This window comes from Electrophorus electricus, chromosome 8 (assembly GCF_041902795.1).
Source record: "Electrophorus electricus isolate QZ-2024a chromosome 8, ASM4190279v1, whole genome shotgun sequence".
Taxonomy (NCBI): Eukaryota; Metazoa; Chordata; class Actinopteri; order Gymnotiformes; family Gymnotidae; genus Electrophorus; species Electrophorus electricus.
This window is the reverse complement of record NC_137504.1, coordinates 5,456,871-5,476,058: the sequence shown is the minus strand read 5'-3', so window position 1 is coordinate 5,476,058 and position 19,188 is coordinate 5,456,871. Positions and strand designations below refer to the sequence as shown.

General features: G+C 42.9%; 2 protein-coding genes across 4 annotated transcripts; one reads left to right on the top strand and one right to left on the bottom strand.

Moving 5' to 3' along the window:
• Positions 1-1,568: 1,568 nt before the first annotated feature.
• Positions 1,569-13,034, bottom strand: si:ch211-282j22.3 (ER degradation-enhancing alpha-mannosidase-like protein 3). Of its 2 annotated transcripts, XM_027003689.3 has the most exons (20): positions 12,266-13,034; positions 10,997-11,042; positions 10,765-10,865; positions 10,313-10,352; positions 10,048-10,160; positions 9,693-9,846; positions 9,346-9,480; positions 8,385-8,490; positions 8,151-8,248; positions 7,922-8,047; positions 7,719-7,802; positions 7,495-7,578; positions 7,268-7,392; positions 6,872-7,037; positions 6,457-6,611; positions 5,915-6,035; positions 5,603-5,776; positions 5,127-5,292; positions 3,969-4,160; positions 1,569-3,801 (listed from the first exon to the last, which is right to left on the bottom strand). In XM_027003689.3, the coding sequence occupies exons 1-20, from the start codon at positions 12,412-12,414 to the stop codon at positions 3,572-3,574; spliced, it is 2,565 nt and encodes an 854-aa protein (XP_026859490.3). In that variant the 5' UTR covers positions 12,415-13,034; the 3' UTR covers positions 1,569-3,571. The 2 variants fall into 2 exon arrangements, with proteins under 2 accessions (XP_026859490.3, XP_026859492.3); XM_027003691.3 differs by lacking the exons at positions 10,048-10,160; positions 10,313-10,352.
• A 273-nt stretch (positions 13,035-13,307) lies between these two features.
• slc31a2 (solute carrier family 31 member 2) lies at positions 13,308-18,923 on the top strand. 2 transcript variants are annotated; one of them, XM_027003755.3, is made up of 4 exons: positions 13,308-13,664; positions 14,737-14,803; positions 15,852-16,116; positions 16,227-18,923. In XM_027003755.3, exons 1-4 carry the CDS (start codon positions 13,659-13,661, stop codon positions 16,393-16,395), a joined length of 507 nt encoding a protein of 168 aa, XP_026859556.3. In that variant the 5' UTR covers positions 13,308-13,658; the 3' UTR covers positions 16,396-18,923. The 2 variants fall into 2 exon arrangements, with proteins under 2 accessions (XP_026859556.3, XP_081575401.1); XM_081719275.1 differs by lacking the exon at positions 13,308-13,664 and having other exon boundaries at positions 14,772-14,906.
• The last annotated feature ends 265 nt before the right edge of the window (positions 18,924-19,188 follow it).

Here is a 19,188-nt window from a genome sequence, read left to right as displayed (position 1 = left end):
TGGATTTCAAGAGGGATGTCTGTAGGACATACTAAAACAAAACACAAACAACATTTGTAAACTCAAAAACCATAATATGATTTAATGCTTCACTGAATAGTACAATTAAGTAAGGAAGGAAAAATCTCCAAATAAATTGAGTCAAATGTTTCCTATAAATGCGCACAGAGCAGATGATCTAATTTTAAAAAGGGAATTGTTCAAAGTGTAGGAGCTCAAAGCCTCCACGCCCTTTTACTTCAACCAGGGCCTTGGGTTAGCCGTAGGCTCTGGGCTGGAAGACCAACATTATTGCAAAGTGACAGCAAAGACTGTCACTTCCTGTTAATCTAATCAGATTTGAACAAACTTCCATGGAATTTTGCCTTTGCTTCTTTTGAGGGCAGAGCAGTTTACATCGGCACCAGACCGGGAAAGGTGAGGTGTTTCGACTCACGAGATATGCGCTCCTGTGACCGGGCGCCCTCTACTGTCATGTTTGGGAAACAAACCGCACAAAGATCACTAGTTGTCTACCCCTGAAGCGGGGATCCCGCGCTGGAAATTATGGTGTGTGTAAACTACATTAAAGCTAATTCTGATAAAGTACAGAAAAACAAAATAAAAGCGCCTTATCTTGTTTTTTGCTTTTGAGCAACAATATCTTTATTCACTTGTCATTATTGTATTCTGAAAATAGGTTTTCTTTAAGTCTTGTGTTGTTCTTTATTTCTGCACAAGCACCCAAGATCAACCATTATTACTGGAGTCTTGGCGAGCATGGCGAGCTTATTCTGCAGAGCACTCCTTGGTGAATTCCGTCTCTGCAAGTAATTTGTCAGATTTAAGGGATTTTAGGAAGAATTTAACAGAGACCTCACGCTTCTTTCCTCTGTACTGCAGTATACTATAAGGGGAACTGAAGGGTAGAATATCTTAACCCTGTGTTCTCTTTAGCTAATATTATACTTTACATTTTGCTGCAGAATTCCAGAAATCCATGTTTGTCTCTGACAAAAGTCACAAAAATGCATGAATGAAGTTCTATTTATTTAGCACCTTTCAAGGAACCTGTTAACACTGGAGCCTTTGTGTCCTCAGGCTCCCAATGTAACGTCTCTGCTTATCAGCCATGATGTAACTGCTTGAGCTCGAGCTGCCTGCCCAAGGTTATCGGCTCCCCCTTCTTGCATACTTTAACTTTACCCTTCTCCCTCTCTCTGTCTCTCTCTGCTCGTTGCGGAAAGCATCCTAAGCTTTATTAACCTTGCTGCTCTTTTCTTCCTAGACCCTTAGACAGCAGAATCGGGGTGGAAGTTGTGCTAACAAGCATCATTCACTGAATCCGCTTGACCTTCAACAAAAATCATTTTCCTAGTTATCGATGGCTGCTCTACTCACCTCAAGGAAGAGACCCACCAGTCCCTTTCTTCAGTATTTTACCATTAATGAAATGATCATTTGCTCATCCCTCAAATGTACAAATAAGTAAATTAAAAGGACAGCACACATTTCCTTTCTAATGAACGGATTATTAAAACATGGGGATGGCAAAATAAGAGGAGAAAGAATGCAGCTGAAGAAGTGTGTGGTCAGAACTTAAGTTTATTGGTGACAATAACAGAACAAAGTGCACTCATCAGGAATGACACCACACATGTGAGTTTCATATGGCTACAGGTCTAGAACACCACATTGCACTTCAAGGTTTTATCTGACTTTTGACACCCAACATCCTCAAATGGCAAATACTGTCTCACAAATATATAAAATATAATAACAAAGGCCATGGAATCAGTCATGTTTCCGTTGTGGGTAGTAAAATGGTCACTAGCAAGCCCTTTTTTTGAAAGAAGAGGTACAGAGGTACATTGAGAATAGGAATAAAACAAAAGTCAGTCAGCCAGCCATTTCTCACTTTGACTACTAAATAACAGGTAAAGATGTGACTCTCTCCACTGTTGATCCTAAATGTCAAAGTGCCAGAAAAACAAACTTTGCATCATGATATCTTTAAAGTTGCTCTTTAGACCACACACACAGTTCATGATCACAAAAAACACACTGCAAAGTGGACCCAATTATTTTTCTAAAACATGAAATCACGGTGTACCAAGGGCACGTGGGAGTGCGGCATTGTTCTAAATTACACACTGAATGAGACTAGTGATGTATTCTCAGGTAGTCAGGAAAGGGTGGGAAACAAAGACTATTGAGTGAAAATGGTCTCCATAGGTGTTACCCAATACCTACAATTCAAGCTTTTGTGGAATGAGCGATTTAGGACTGTGAAATATGAAGCTGAAGAACATGAATCTCTCTTTTGAGATTTTCACTAAGCATTAAGGTCAGCCATCATGTCATCTTACAGTACCACGAAGTCCACACAAAGGCTGCATATATGAAACAAACAGGCAAATACGTATGCACACCCACTACTGTGCTGGTCTATGGGGTGGAAAAAGTGTCTCTGTGCCAAAGTGCAAGAGGTACGCAAGGGGCTGGTTGGCATGGCAACAGGACTAATGGCACCTGCAGACCTTCCATCAGACAAGTCCCATCCACACCACACCTGAGAAGTGTGAATATTTATAGAGGGGTTAATGTAAATAAAAAAATTAAACAACAAGAGTGGAACAGGAAATCGCAGATTCTGGAAAAATGACAAATCAAAACCTGAAGCTTCACTTCAACAGTTAGCTGGTTCTTTAACCATTTATTCTGTACAAGGACTTCTGAAGGTACTGGATATGAATGATGCACACAAACAGTCCCCACCAAGCGCTGGCAGAGGGCAGTCCTTGGTGTTAAAATCGTGACTTTACACACACACACACACACACACACACACCTTAGCACTTTAATTTCCCTGATGTTTCAGTATAAAAAAATGTGGATGAACTTCAGTGTTAGTCACACAGGCCCATTCGTCCTTGTATATCCATTATATTCCGTGTGTTTAATACTGCTTGTTCAGGTTTGGTCATGGGTTAACACGTCTCATGACAATCCAGAGACTTCAAGCCACTTTGATAAAATAAGGAAACAACTGGGAAAAAAAAAAAATCCCCAAGCAAACGTAATGCTGTTAATCACACAATCTCGCCTGTGCTTGCTTCTGACAACAGACAGGAATTCATTACTGACAGGTTTTATAACATACTCACATGAACACACACACGCACGCACGCACACACGCAGTGTTGTGGCCTGAGTGTCCCCTACTGTAGCAGGTTGCTCAACCACTGGGCTATACAGGATTTTTCCCTTGCTAGCCACCAGGCAAGCACACGTGGGCTATTGCCCAACAGTAGGAGGTAAGACTCCAGCTTTCCCCACTCACTGTATACATCATCAATATGCAGTCCCAGTAACTACAAACCACATAAATCAACTCCGGCCTTAAGAGGGGAGAAAATGCTCAACCACCCGTGTGGGACTTGGTACAAGTTGAGCTGGCTCTGTTCACTCTGGAGGAGGTGAGGGCCTTGCTTGCCGTATTCTGCCTGTATTCCATGATCCTGGGGCAGGCAGAGGCCAGCAGCAGCCCTGGCGTCTGTGAAGGGGAGGAGATACCACCCTGACCCAGGTGTCAAGGGCTGTCCTCTGGGGCTTTCTGCTCTTGGCTGAAGGGTTGCGGATCGCCCCCTGTAGATGTTGCGGTACAGTGGGCCGGGGCTGTGACGCCTGCCCTTTCACCTTCTGCCTCAGCGGCCACCTCGCCCTGCAGCACCAGCCGGATGGTGGCACCATCTCCTACACTCTCGTCCAGCTCACCCTCCTGGGCCAGTCGGAACTTGATGTTCAGCTTCTCAGGTTTGTCTGTCCAAGAAAGGCAACAGACACCGCATGAGGACACAAATGGTTAGTCAGATTGGCAAAGCAGGCAAATGCGTGAGAAATCACGATGTGTCAAACCGGTTTTGAAGCTCAGTTACAGCTGTGAGTGACGGGCCAGGATTGGTGTTTGCATGAAAGCGAGACCATACCCCTCCCGAGCTGCCTCTCTTTTGGCAGCAGCAGGACATCCACGTTGCAGTGCTCCTGCAGGGCAGCGGTTAGAATGGCCCCCTCCCTGCTGAAGAGGAAAACCAGCGGGACTGTGATGTCCTGTGTGGGCTCGCCGTCTCCAACCATCTGGAAGAGAGGCGTCTCCGCACTGCTGCTCCCTTCTCGCTGGTCTGGGAGAACAAAAGGCATCATGGGGGTTTCAGCTTGATAGCTTGCATGCTCCCCCGGACATCTGCTCATTTATCAGCATTTTAAATTTTACGTTTCATATTTGATATGCTCCCACTCGGGACATAATTTGTCAGCATGGAAGGTTTTCATTGTTATGCTGACAACAGATTTATATCAACTTCAGAACCTCCCTGCCTCCTCTCCTGAACTGCATCCATCTGTGATATAAAGAGTTGGAGGAGCTCAAATTTCCTTAAACATAACACTAAGACTGATGTCCCAACAATTGCACCCAGAGCATTTGTTAGCGCCCACTCCGATATGAACTTTGACACTGATGGAGTATATGTAAATTCATCACAAACTGTGTGTAATCTTCTTTCATTTGAATGTTATATCTTTTCACTTAAGGCTACCCTTTCCAGGCTCTGCCCCATGCTCAGTAGCAGTGATGCAGAAGTACCTGTTCATGCTTTTATCAGTTCTCATCTCTCTTTGAACTCCTTTCTAAACGACAGTATGTCCAATGCTCAGTCACCTGAGTTGTTACACACAGTAAACAAGCAAACAAGATGCCGTTGTCCCATGTGCTCTACAGAAACATGACTGAAAGCTCCTGAGGTCTTCACAGCATGCAGGCTCACAAGGGGCATCTAACATCATTTTGTACAACTGTTCAACATTTGGAACAATTCTGCCCACTGCTTCCAGTGTGAGCACCGATAGCCATCTGCTCATTCCACCCCAGTGGAGGTGCTAGTAAAAGGTCCTGCAGCCTTCAAGCTCCACTTCAACTGCAGCCTCTTAGAATGTTTAAAAGGGACTGAATCTGTGTTTCGATATTATCTGCACATCAGTAACATTTGTAGCACACAAGCTAATTAATTTGCCACACACACACACACACACACACACACACACACACACACGAGGAACCACCTGCTTGTGGGTGGAGTGGAGCTCACCAATGAAAATAACTCCAATGGCCCCGGCCTCCTGTAGACGTCGGGCTTTAGCAGCAAACATGCAGCCGCCTCTCAGGGCCAAGACAATGTGTCCCTGCAGCTCCAAGGCGTTCTCTATGTGAGCACACGCTGTGTAGGGAACACTTTTCACTATACTCCCCTTCACCTGACACACAGCGGCGAGCGAGAGAGTGCGAGACAGAGCACAAGCAGAGGGAGATGCAAGGAAAAAAATAAATAAATAAACAGCCTGAGGGAAGATATTTAAAGCAAGCTTGTGTGTAGAGCATTTTTCATACACAATGGCACTTCACAGTGCTTTACAAAGACATATCACAATAAAACAACAAACCTCATTATAACCCAAGATCCAACACCTCAGGAAGGGTCCATTAAACTAAAACTGAAATCTACGCATTTAGAGACCATCCTGTTAAAGAGCCCAAAACCACATTGTACATTTCAATGCTGCTCACCCCATGCTCCTGCTTTGTGAGGTCCATTCCAAATTTGGCTGGGCCAGCGGTTAGGACCGTCCTACCCAAAAATGGGGGAGAGATGAGCTGCACGATGAGAGGCACCACCTCCTCCTCAGGTAACTGGCTGACCTCAGCGACCAGCTTCACTCGAAACACACCTTTCTGAGAGTCCTTCACACACAAGGGAGAATACAGCCACAAAAGTGGAACACATTAGGAATCTTGCTCGCAGAATATGTGAGGAAGTGAGTGCCAAACAAACAAACAGCAACTAGCCAAACAAAAAAAATTCAAGAGCCAAAGCGTCACCTGGCTCCTGGAGCCAATGCTGGCTGCAGCCATATCTGTGAGGGGGGTGAAAGAGATGCCCATACTCTTGAGAAACTCCATGGGCTCCATCCCAGTGTCATGAAGGGGCAGTTCAATCCTCCTGTGCATGGCAGAGGTTAAGCATGCATGGATGGGTGCACGCCCGCGCGCACGCACACAGGCACGCACACAGGCACACTTCCAAAAGAGATCAAGAAAACTCCATTTCATGAGAACAGGAATCTGATTTGTGACTATTGTTGTTGGTGTTTCTCCATCAGCAGAGATTAATCTTGAGCATCGTAAAAGCAATGATCATGGTAACTCATGTAGAGTGACAATGAAATGCACCTCACACTACAAACTAAAGCAACAAGCTGCGGTATGAGTCTACTAAGATAGATTTCACCCTTTGTCTCTATCCTGAAGTGCTAATAGTACTAAGTTCAACAGATCTATAGTCATAAAGTCCAAATTTGATCATCACATGACTGTTTTTTTTTTATCAAATCAAAGCCTAAAGTAGCTTTCAGCGAAGGTACCTAGCAGGCGAGGAGTGGGAATCTCGGCCCACCCCTGTGAGGTATTTGTAGTTGTCTCGGATAGTCTTGGCATAGGTCGGGTTGTTGGGGAAAAGGGTCTGTGTACTGGGGCAGGAATAGGTAAACAGGTCCTCCTTCCGGGTGAGGGAAGGGTCCTGGAAACGGCACAATGCCACACACACACACACACACACACACACACACACACACACACACACACACACACACACACACACACACACACACACACACACACACACACACACACACACACACACACACACACACGTTGGTCATTATGAATCTGTAAAACATCAAATGCAGCCATCCGGTGTGGTGGCTGCAGACGCACAGCTCGAGCGAGAGGCTGCAGAGAGCAGTGCAGTGTTGCACTGGCGAGAGGTCGTGTCCTCACCGTGCCGTTGACCTCGCAGGAGGGCTCTGCCATAGACAGAGACACTGGGAGCAAGTGGGCCTCAGTGGTGAAGATGTAGTCATCAATGTCGAAAGGCAAGTGACTCTTCTCAGAGAACAGCAGGTAGAGGTACTTAAACATCTCAGCCAGGAAGAAGGAGTCCATTCTGCACATACAAAAACCATCTTTACAAAAAAAAGTTTGTCAAATATTCAGAATCTTGCATGAATAACCTTAAATAGAACTTGAGTCCAGTGGAACAAGAGGGAAAAAAAACAAACAAAAAAAACAAAACAAAACAAAAACACACAAAACTGAGCATACTTGAATCAATACTGAAATTTCTTTCACAGCAGGGCTGTGTTTGTTACTGCTCATCATGTGTCTCCCCAGCACCTGTCTTCATGTATCCCAGTCCTCACGTCCTGCACTGCCGCAAAGCCACAGGGGACACGCGTGTGGGCATTCAGCTTCTCCACAATAGACTGGCCCACTTTCAGGTAGTACGGGTCACCTGTAGCCTGGGAGGGAAGGTTGTACCGTTACTAAACGAGTCACTAACCTTTATATGAGATTTGCTGCCAGTCAAACTGAATTTGATTTGAAAAAAAGCACTACAGTACCTTGTAAAGAAAGTATGTGCTCTCAGCAAATTCTGGACGCAGTGGGTGTTGACCCCAGTGAACTCTGAACTCACTGGTAAATGCCTGTCAGACAAAGAAAAGCAGAGTCATTTTATGGATATTTAAATGACTTTAGCCAGCAAGATACCACTTAATGCTAGTTTACCACTTAATGATTGCAGCATATGCACTAAGAGCGTACATTGCGTTAATAAAGTAACAACCTCCGGAAGAAACTTGTGCTGCTTGGTGACCTGATACAGCATTTCATGGGTCTCTATGGCTGGCTTCAGATCTCCTCTGAGAACCTGAGAACACAAATAAGCCAAAAAAAAAAAGAAAAGACGTTTAAAATAAAATAAATTCACTTTACAACACATGTGGTGTCTTTCCAGGCTGAAGTCCAAGGGGACAAACAGCTGCTGACCTGGAGGCCGGGGAAGAAGGCCAGCAGCGAGTCCATCCAGCCACGCACATTGACCGTGGGGTTGTGCATGTGCACGCTCAGGAGCAGAGGGGGCTGGCTGATGTACTTCATAATGGCACTGTAGTGCTGTTCCACACAAACGCAAAGAACTTCAGCCGGGCTGCTCACAGCCGACACACGCATACTTCGGAGCAATGTTTATGGATGTTAGCGGAGAAGGAAGTCCTACAGTATTGAATCTCTCGAGGTACATGTTGTCTCCGAGCAGAATGTAAGCCTTCATCAAGTATTCATAGTAAGAGTCTATTCCTGCACCAACACCACTATCTAAAGTAAAGAAAAGATGAAATGCAAGAAAGCACAAGAGAGTAAGAGGGGAATACATGTGCAGAAAACACTAATGACTAGATTAAGGGCAAATAACACAAAGCTGTTGGGTGAAAAGGCAGGTGTGCACCCTCACCCCTGCGCACCCAGGCTCCATTATGGATGTTGATGACTGTGCCCATGAGGTCACTATCTCGCTGTCTCTTCTCCCAGAGGACGTCCAGGGCTTTCCGAGCATAAGTCTGATGAGAACAGAGCGGGACTTTACACACAGAAAGCTAGCTTTGTACCAAATGATGAGGGAGATTCACTTTATGGATGAAGTCTGCTTGTCTATAGTAAAGCTCTTGTGAACTATATCTAAATCTCTAGCCTTCAATTGATTTGCAGGAGTCGTGGACTCGATGCACACATTCCCGAGAAAGTCCACAGGGCCAAAGGCCTGTCCAATTCAGATGAACAGCAGTCATGGGGAATAATGCATACTTGACTTGAACTTCTAGAGTCCACCACAGATTTTGCTTGTGGAATTACTCAAACATGAATGTAGCAAAACAAATTAAACAGGAATGATCACAGATTCTTCTTTAAACTTGATTAGCATGTTTCCCCAAATGGAATGAGAATTGTTCGTGTTGAATTGTAACCATTTTAAATTTTATTATAACTTCTGATCTTTTATAACAACAGGGCCGTTGACTATGACGGTGTATCCATGGGTCTGCATTCTGGTGATTTAGACTGGACATTAGTTAGCTACTGAAGGAGTCCAACCACTCCCCTCCATTCCACTTACCTCCTTCCACAGGCCACACCCCCCCCCCTCACACCAAAGGCCCTCCCTCCAACAACATGCAGACTTGGAAGGCCAGACTAAGCTCTATATGCTGCATGCATGTAGAAAATTATTGACAGGCAGGGAGGACCACCTCCTTGTACACAAGTTTCCCGAATACAGAGCTCAGGGCACTTGGCGTACTCTTCGTTTCTGCAGTGGAACTTCAGTGATGTAATGGTAGCTTACTCAAGGCATTCTTAAAAATAGCTAATCACTGTGAACTCCAAAAATGGTAAAAGTGAGTTTTTGAGGCCAGCACCTCAAACACAGAGTCCCCAGAGAGACGGCTGAGCGCGGCAAACTCCAGGATCATGGTGCCAGCACAGGCCGTGCAGGTGTCCGTCTCAGTACCTGTGCGCGAGAGAGGGTTCAGGACCCCATAGCGCAAGTTCACCTGAAGAGAAGTGGAGATACCACATTCAATAACAAACAAACATTCATTCATTCATCTATCCATCCATCTTCCAAACGGCTTAATCCAGTTCAGCGGCAGTGGGGCCTGGGGCCTATCCCTGCAGCAGTGTGCAAGACGAGAACAGTAACAAAGACGATCATTTAAAATAAAACTTTTTAAAAATACACTAAATACTGAGAGAAGCCACATACCCTTGGATAAGGAAGGCCACTGGTGGTGTTGAAGGCAGGCAGAAGGCGGTAGCCCAGGTCTTTGGCCATGTGGAGCAACTCGTCTCTGTACCAATGCATCTTCTCCCCCCGCTGCTTTAGCAGGTCAGCCATCACATGAGCTCCCAACAGGCCACTAGAGACAGCATGACATGGACTTCACCTTTGTTTTGCTGTTCTTTTTTTTTTTTTAAAAACCCAACATGCTAACTTGCTAGATCAGGCTTTAATTAATTTGCATGTGACTTGCTCTTGACTGTGCTATAGAAATATTGCTGTCACCAAGTGTCTGTCACACTGAATATTTCTGGCAGAGGATCTGCAGATTTCACTGTACCCCAGCACACGAATGTTAGTCTCAAAGACAGACACCACCACATCATTGTCCAGTCTGACATCTTTAAGTGTTTTTTTCACTGCCTCCTCAAACTCCTCCAGCCTGTTGAGCAGCTGACCAACAAAAGAGAAAACCCACCATAATCAACAAAACAGAATGGCCTGTATATCATTTTTTTTTACAAACACACTACTGATTAATCAAATAAAATAAGCAAAATAACCAAAAGGGTTTTCAATGCTGGTATTTAAGTCAATATACTCACCACTAGTGTGTCTAAAGTGTCAATCAAGGTCAGAGAGAACCTAAAAGGGACAGCTGTGTGTAGGTAATTCATCTCTGTTCACTAGCATGTTGTACGGTTCAAGTATCTTATGAGTGTTCGGCCAATATTTGCCATGAGTGAGCTCTGTATGCTTCCTTGCAGGGCTCGAGTTTCTTAGTTGGTCTATACTCAGACAGACAGCTTTATATATCCCCATGGAACATTCATGGCAACACACCGACACTGACATATAAAAGCTGCATATGCATTCATACTGACTAGCTATGTAATACAATATGAAGACATACATCCAAACTGTTACACACATCCTGTCATACGGTCTACTTTTGGTTTTAGTTGTGCCTTTAGGAAGCTGATATAACAGGAATATGGGCAGCATTTCACAGGTGTCTCAGAGAAAGGGAAAAAAAGTTAGTGATAGTGAGACCCACTTTCCCAGAGAGTCGTCAATGTCTCCACGACTGGGCTCCAGCCCTCGAACTCTCCCTCTACAGCTCAAGGGCATTAGTTCATCTGCTGGATATGCATATTTCTGGAACAGACAAGCAGGAAAATGGATAACTAGTTAAAACAACAAAGCCAACAACCATGGGCCATGTCGGAAACAGTGATGCCTTTATCGGATGACAAATCTGAATTTCAAAAGTTCCTACAATTACTTACCATGTAACTGCCATAGGCATGATCAAACATTTCCAGAACTTGATCCCTAAAATAAAGAACAATGCATTTAGCAACGAGTCACCATTCCTTATTTCATAAGAACATTATTGAGTAAGGAATGAAAAGCCTTAGGATACATGGATAAAAGAAGGGTACATAGTAGGACCCAACAGGAAGTGATGCAGGTAGCATCTGAACACATTTTCAACGGTTCCAATATATGGCAGAGCATGAGTTTGAGATTCCATCCATAGCAAAGTACTGTAACACCAACATCTAAATTCCAGATGTGATGTGATCACAGAACAGCATGGGTGAGAAAACACTTCCATTATACCAATCCTCATTTTAACATAACACAATGAATCATGAAATCCATTTCAAACAAAAGGGGCACTGCAGTTGTGCTATCTGCATAATTCAGGTGAGCTGTAAACCATGATGATACGTGCTGTATAGCATAGGCCTACACGAGGCAAAAGGCAGGGTGTTTAGGGCCAAGCTTGTCTTCCCTTATAACCCAAAACCTTTAGCATTAATAACCAAATTGCAATTAGAGAAAGAAACACTGGCTTAGCTACTTAAAGCAGATGGTGACTGATCAGAAGACAAGACTTTAGCTTGCTTGCACAGTAATTTTGCTTTTAATTGTATGGAATTAAAATGCACAAGTAGGAGTGATCCATGACACAGAACTTTGAGGTTCATCTCACTATTAGACACACAACAAACCATCAGTTTCAGCATTTAGACAGACTGCAATCTTTGACATTTTAGGCAATCAATAAACAATTTCCATAAATTTTGTTCTAATCTAAATAATCATGCCCAATGGGCTGTCGGTTACATCTAATTAGAACTTCCAAATACCACATTTTCAGTTACAGACATGTAACTGCATCTGAAGGAAAGTGCAAAAAGTTACACATCACAAATCTCTTGGATTCTCTTTATAGTCCTGCTATTGATACAATGGAATTAATGTGATGACAGTCAGTAGGACCAAGGCAGAAAGCCTAACCCCAAAACAGATTGCTGTTCAGTCGTGGATGTCAGCACAGAATCAAGTGAGCAGATGCTGAAGTGATTTGTCAGTTAGCCTATTGAACATATTAGCTAGAACATGCCTCATTAAACACTAAAGCCTAGTTCACCACAGCTGTGCTGCATTGTCAACCATCCTCACAAGCATAGTTCAAGAAAAAAAAAAACGATGGCCAAATGATCTTAGTCAGAACCAGTCAAAGTGGCCATCTTAATGAAGCTCACCTGGTTTTGGACTTTTCCTCGGCAGACATGGTCTGACCATCTTGACCAACAACCCCACACAAAAGGCCACTAAAGAATGCAGTTGCCAGCACGATGACAAAACCCCTGAAATCGTACATACCTCTCACCTTACACTTAACATTCTTCATTTAAATCTTCAACGAAAGACAAGTTCGCAACCCAACCACTGGGTTAGTTAGCTAGCCTTTCTTCTAAAAACTTCCTTCCTAGCTAGATAGGCTAACAAAGTAGTAAATTTTACTACTGCCCCACAGCTGCCTCTGAAAATCTTCCAACTCAAGCGTCTAGGCTCATTTCGCTAAAGTTAAACCAAGCAAAGACAATTCATTAACAACTGAACAAGAAGCTAGCTTAGCTGGCTAAATGATGTAAGGTTAGCGACTTGGATGACCACAACCTGCTTTAGCCGTTTCATTTAATATAGTAAAACCCTGACTGACAAAGCTTTTAAACGTCCTGCAAGGTGGCTTAGATGGCTGAGCTGCACAAACTATTAATATCCAGCTAGCTACAGATTCTAGATGGAAAAACAGATAGCCTACCGGATAGCTAGCCTGGCTAGCTACTTGATCATTTAAAGCTAGCTAACAAGAGAAACAAACAATACAGTCTTTCTTGAGTTTGTTGTATGTGTATCCCCTTGGATCAGCATCCAATTCGCAAAAGACTCCATCTCAGCTTCATTTAGACGCACATTTTCTGTGGAGTAAACGTTGACTAATTCTGCCTAGCAAGTTTCTGCAGCCGGAAACGCTCGCCCGTCTACACATCCTCCCGGTTTCATTGGCCCTTAAAATGACGAAACCATTAAGGGGGAAGAAATTTGACCAAAAAAATGTTGTTTTAATTATGTCAATACAGGTATTTTGCACATCACATTAGTACGGGTAATTTCACATTCTTTCCTCGGTTTTAATTTATTGGGACCTTATATGAGCCCTAAAATTACGGACTCGCCTGTCGCGATTGACCAATCTTTAGGTAGCTACGTTTCGTGTCACTGGGTCACATGGTCATTATTATATAGCCCAGTATGGTTCCTGATCGGCGCTATTCGGTAAATAAAACGCACTCGGGTTCTGGTGGCTTTATTCGCAAAAGTCTTTCTTCCGCAAAGTCATAGATACTCTGTCCTCATAAAGTCGGAATTCCACTTTCATCGACGGCCCAGAAGGCATAATTAGTAACCCACGCCATGGTGTGACTAAACTGGTGTGTCGAAATTAAAGTTGTTAAAAATAAAAAATGTGGACAATACAGCTGTTATTGACTCGCCAGTAGCCGATCCCTCTTGTGGATGTTGGATTTTATAACCTCGCTCATACTTTAACCAGAGGTACGCGTTCGGAGGAAAACTCTCAGTTCGTTCATCATGTCTGTAAGTTACAAACTATGCATTCATCGCTGTTCTGGTATATTTGGTAACATTTTGAGGTTCAGGCCTACTTGATCGACTTTTTATTATTTTTATTTATTTATTTATTTATTTGTCTGCAAGTATTAGGCTTGGAAAGTGGCGCTAAATAATTGCAAAGTATAAAAATGGACTTCGTAAGATTTATCATTTCAGAATGCTACTCAAACCTATAGAAGTCGAACGTTGTAGATAAAGTGTATCTTGTGTAGAAAAACATTTTGAAAAGTGTATGATAAAGCGTCGCTACGCGCTGTCAGCAAACAGAAGCTCAGATAAGCTTAGACGATAAAATTGCCTGGCATGACACACAATACTTACTGGTAGTCTTACTGGTAAATTATATTTCCTCTCAGTCTGGATTTACTTATTTTTTGTTTTATCTTTTGGGCAGTGATAGCTCGGTGGTTAAGTTCCTTGACTTGTAATCGGGAGGTTGCTGGTTCAAGCCCCGCCACTGCCAAGTTTTCACTGTTGTGTCCCTGAGCAAGACCCTTAACCCTCAATTGCTCAAGTTGTACTCAGTCGTAATTGTAAGTCGCTTTGGAGAAATATATTTGAATTTCCCCTTACAGGTTTGTTTTCTTCTAACTTTTTTTTTTTAACCTCCCTGTAAGTTTAACGGTAAATGTACAGACCACATCAGAATCAAGGGCATTTTAGGAACGATTTAATGATACATGTAGCAGTTAATACATAATCAAGATAATCAAGATGTGGACTACCATTGGACAGTTAAGAATTACTGATACAGTTTTGTCTCTCTCAACAATTAACACACAGTCCTTCCAGAAATGTACACATAGATGTGGTTTTAGTTCAAAATATTCACTGATTTCATAATCTCTTTAACTATTTCTTATTCCTTCCTTCTTCTTTCTCCCTCTCTCACTCTTTCTACATTTTTCTATCCCTCTCCCCTTCTCCTTTTACCTAATCCCCATCTCTTTTTGTTTCTCTCTCTCTCTCTCTCTCTCTCTCTCTCTCTCTCTCTCTCTCTCTCTCTCTCTCTCTCTTATTCTTTCTCTCTTTTCAGATGTACTTTGAAAGCTCCAGCAACGTCACATTACTGTTTGACTTCTGGAATGTACATGGACCTGGAGGTACACAAGAGCCTCCAACAGTAGAAATATATTGCTGATCTATATTTCAGTTATTAGATTTGTTTTGACTTATTTGCCAAAAGGAGGAGTCTGATGGAACTTGGTAGGATTACATCTTTATGGAAAGTCCCCAAATTATGTCTACAAAATGGCAAATGTAATGCTGCCTATAACAATCTAAAGTAATTAGGGCTTGTTTAACAATGATGTTTGTGTAGAATAGAGCTATTGTAGTACATCACTTGCCACAGGGATGCAAAAAGGATTTGAATGGAAGATGCCTAACCTTTTATCCACACATGTTAAAAAAACATGTGGCTTGGGTGGCAGGCCTGAGTAGACAAACTGCTCCAGTCCACACTCTGACGGCAATCTGAATTTGCTCAGTGCTGATGCAGTGGACTGGGAAAACAGTTTTAACAAAACAATGCATGTTTATCACATAATTGCCAACTTTTGAGAGAAACCACTCCCCAAATGTCTTCTGCAGTCACCTCACAGAACCAAAAAGATAGTTGTACTAGCACGAGGGCAGGTTTAATTGATATAACAGCACTTGTGTAAGTGGATTACTAAACGCTGTAAGTGTAATGTAACTGTGTTTGTAGTACAACACTTTCACTTTTCAGTGTAGTTCCATATTATAGAGTGGAACTACAACTGTAGCACAGTGAAGGCCAGTGCCGACGAAGCCAGCCTTTGTGTGTTTTGATACATATCACGTTGGAGATTGCTGTGATGCTGTAGAAGAATCCCCTGTGCTCATGTGAGCCTTCAGACTCCTGACAGGCTGTCCCACCGCAGCAGGAGAGTGAGACAGACAGACAGAATGAATGAATGAATGAATGAATTCATTCCTGCCTTCTGTCCCTCCCGATAAAACCAGCGCCAGCTGCCAGCAGCCTCCTTAAGACAATGTCCAGCTCACATACTTGATCCTAATCCCATTAGCAGGAGCGAGAGCACCCAAATAAAAACGCTTTCGCTGTCCTTTGAATCAATTATGCAGCGTTGCACCCTATGAACTTAATGCCTTCTCTGCCTACAGGGATGGTTCTTTCAGTCTTTGTGGTTCTGCTGCTCACTGTGATCTATGAGCTCCTCAAAGTGTGGAAGACCACCCTGGAAAAGCAGTCCAAGCCTCCTCCGCTCACTCCGGTCCCAGGGACCTTCTCTCTGACACCGCCTTGCTTGTCCCCAGTTTTCGAACATCCAGTAAGCAGTTCCTCGCTAACTAATAGCCCCTCCGAGGTCTGCCTGGCTCCCACAGACCTTACAGCTCCCACCGTTGTGGCCACTCTCTCTGCAAACAGGTATGTAGTTCCCATCCTTTCTGTAATTATGTAATAATGCACTACAACTGTCTTTATTGCACTGTGGCCTGATGCACCGCCGTGAGCCCGTGTTTCTGTCTCCGCTGCAGCTGGCTTCTTCACAGCTTCCAGACTGGCATACATGTGGTGCACGTGGTGCTGGGTTACATGCTGATGCTCTGCGTCATGTCGTACAACGTCTGGATCTTCCTTGGGGTGATGGTGGGCTCAGCTTTAGGCTACTTTCTCAGCTTTCCTCTCCTGGGTCTCAGGAAGTGATGGACCTGGAGCAAAGGAAAGCCCGACGTGATATATACAACGGGTGAAATAAGTATTGAACATATCACCAATTTTCTAAGTAAATATATTTCTAAAGGTGCTATTGACATGAAATTCTCACCAGATGTCGGGAACAACCCATCCAGTCCACACATGCAAAGAAATCAAACCATAGATGGCCATAAATTAAGTTATATGTAATAATGAGAAATGACACAGGGGAAAAAGTATTGAACACATGAAGAAAGAGAGGTGCAAAAAGCCATGGAAAGTCATGACACCATCTGAAATCTATGGGTAATTAGAAAGCAATCCTGCCACTTAGTTCAAATTAATATCAGATGGTTAAACTGATGGTGTCTCATTACCAAGGTGCCACACAAGAACCATCTCGTGATGGGTAAAACCTGAGAGCTCTCTCATGACCTTCACAACCTTATTGTTGCAAAACATACCGATGGCATTTGGTTACAGAAGAATTTCTAAACTACTGAAGGTTTCAGTGAGCACTGTTGGAGCCATAATCCGGAAGTGGAAAGAACATAATTTCACCATAAACCAGCCACGATCTCGTGCTCTCCACAAGATTTCAGACAGATGAATGAAAAGAATTATCAGAGGAGTTGTTCAAGAACCAAGGACCACCCGTGAAGAGCTACAGAAAGACCTGAAATCAGCAGGTACAATTGTTTCAAAGAAAACAATAAGTAATGCACTCGACCTCCATGGCCTGTATGCATGCTCATCATGTAACACTCCATCGCTGAAGAAAAGCATGTTGAAGCACGTTTAAAGTTTGCTCAACAACATTTAGACAAGCCTGTGAAATACTGGGAGAATATAGTCTGGTCAGATGAGAGCAAAATTGAACTCTTTGGATGCCATAATACACACCATATTTGGAGGTCAAAAGGCACTGCATATCACCCCAAAAACACCGTACCAAAAGTGAAGTTTGGAGGTGGGAACATCATGGTGTGGGGCTGTTTTTCAGCATACAACACTGGCACGCTTCATATAATTGAAAGAAGGATGAATGGACAAATATACCGAGACATTCTTGATAAAAATCTGCTGCCATCTACCAGGATGATGAAGATGAAACGAGGGTGGACATTTCAGCAAGACAATAAGCCCAAACACACAGCCAAGGAAACTCTCAAATGGTTTCAGAGAAAGAAAATAAAGCTGCTAGAATGGCCCAGCCAATCACTTGACTTGAACCCAGCTGAACATCTATGGAAGGAACTAAAGCTCAGAGTTCATAGGAGCCAACGGAACCTTCAGGATTTGAAGAGTGTTTGTGTGGAAGAATGGGCCAAAATCACACCTGAGCAATGCATGCGACTAGTTTCTCCATACAGGAGGCGTCTTGAAGCTGCCATCACCAACAAAGGCTTTTGTATGAAGTATTAAATATATTTCAGTAAGCGTGTCCAATACTTTTTCCCTGTGCCATTTCTCATTATTACACATAATTTATGGACATCTATGGTTTGATTTCTTTGCATGTGTGGATTGGATGGGTTGTTGATATCTGGTGAAAATTTCATGTCAATAGTACCTTTAGAAGTATATTTACTTAGAACACTGGTGACGTGTTCAATACTTATTTCACCCGCTGTAAATGTCTCCGGATTAGGTTAATGTTGAGCTTGTTGAACTATGTTCAGTGGAGTGATGTCTGTGCAGGTGTGCCAGACAGCTTCGCTGCCAGACTAGGTTGGTGTTTTTTTAACCACTGAATGTATAAAAGATGTTTTTGCATTACATGGGGGTTATCAGTGGTATGATGAATCCTCATTTGTTTTTAGGTAGAAACATGTTCTAATTACATTAAATGTAAACCATGACAGGTTGATGCTAGCTATGTGATCATGCCCCTTGAACAGCATCATTGTGTGTGAGAGCACCATTTTCCATTGGCGAGATACGTCAGTCTTTAGAGTTAGATTTAACTTGTCATTTTAAGCATGCAGTTACTGACTATATGATTATGGCATGTAATGAAAGGTTAACTGGAAGGTTAGTAATCATGTGGCCTTAGTCCCTGGATACGTGACTTTCTAGATAGTCTCCTGCTGAGGTGTTCGGCTTCTCGAGGTCCAACTGGGAGCAGTGTGATTACAGGCTTAAAACTCATCTATCAGTGTTAGACCGATCATAAGTCACTTCTGCTTTACTGGGAATAACATGAAATTCATGTGACTTTAGCTAATGTTTACCATAAATACATTTCTATGGTGTATGAGAAGAGGAGAGAGACTAGAATAATTAATTCTAAACTACTGTTGTGGTGTTCATCTTGAGCACCCATGAACTATTACATTGACCATTGCTAAAACCTCTACAGTGCACTAGCTTTCTGGTGCCTCTATACATTTTCATACATAACTAACTCAACAAAAAGTGAATCACCAAGACTTCTGCTAAGCTTCCTAACTACTGACAAACTACCTTCTATAACTGACTTTTGTTCATTCATCTCTGTTGTTTTGCTTTTTATTAAAATTATTTGACAAATTTTTTGTTTGTCTATAAGGGCACTGTTATGCTCAAAGAATAATGACATACCATTATATTGGAAGAACAGCTATTTCAAGCAAAACTGTTAGGGAAGGTGAAATGATATGGAAGCTGTTACACCAAGGTTACTGCTAAAGGTGGTATTCATTTAGCTGTTGAACCATTCACTTGGAGGTGAGACACTGAGGTCTGGAATAGTTCTTGGAGGCAGTAAAATGGAGATGGTGCACTACCATCATTGGCCAGAGGTCTCTTTCCTCTGGGTCA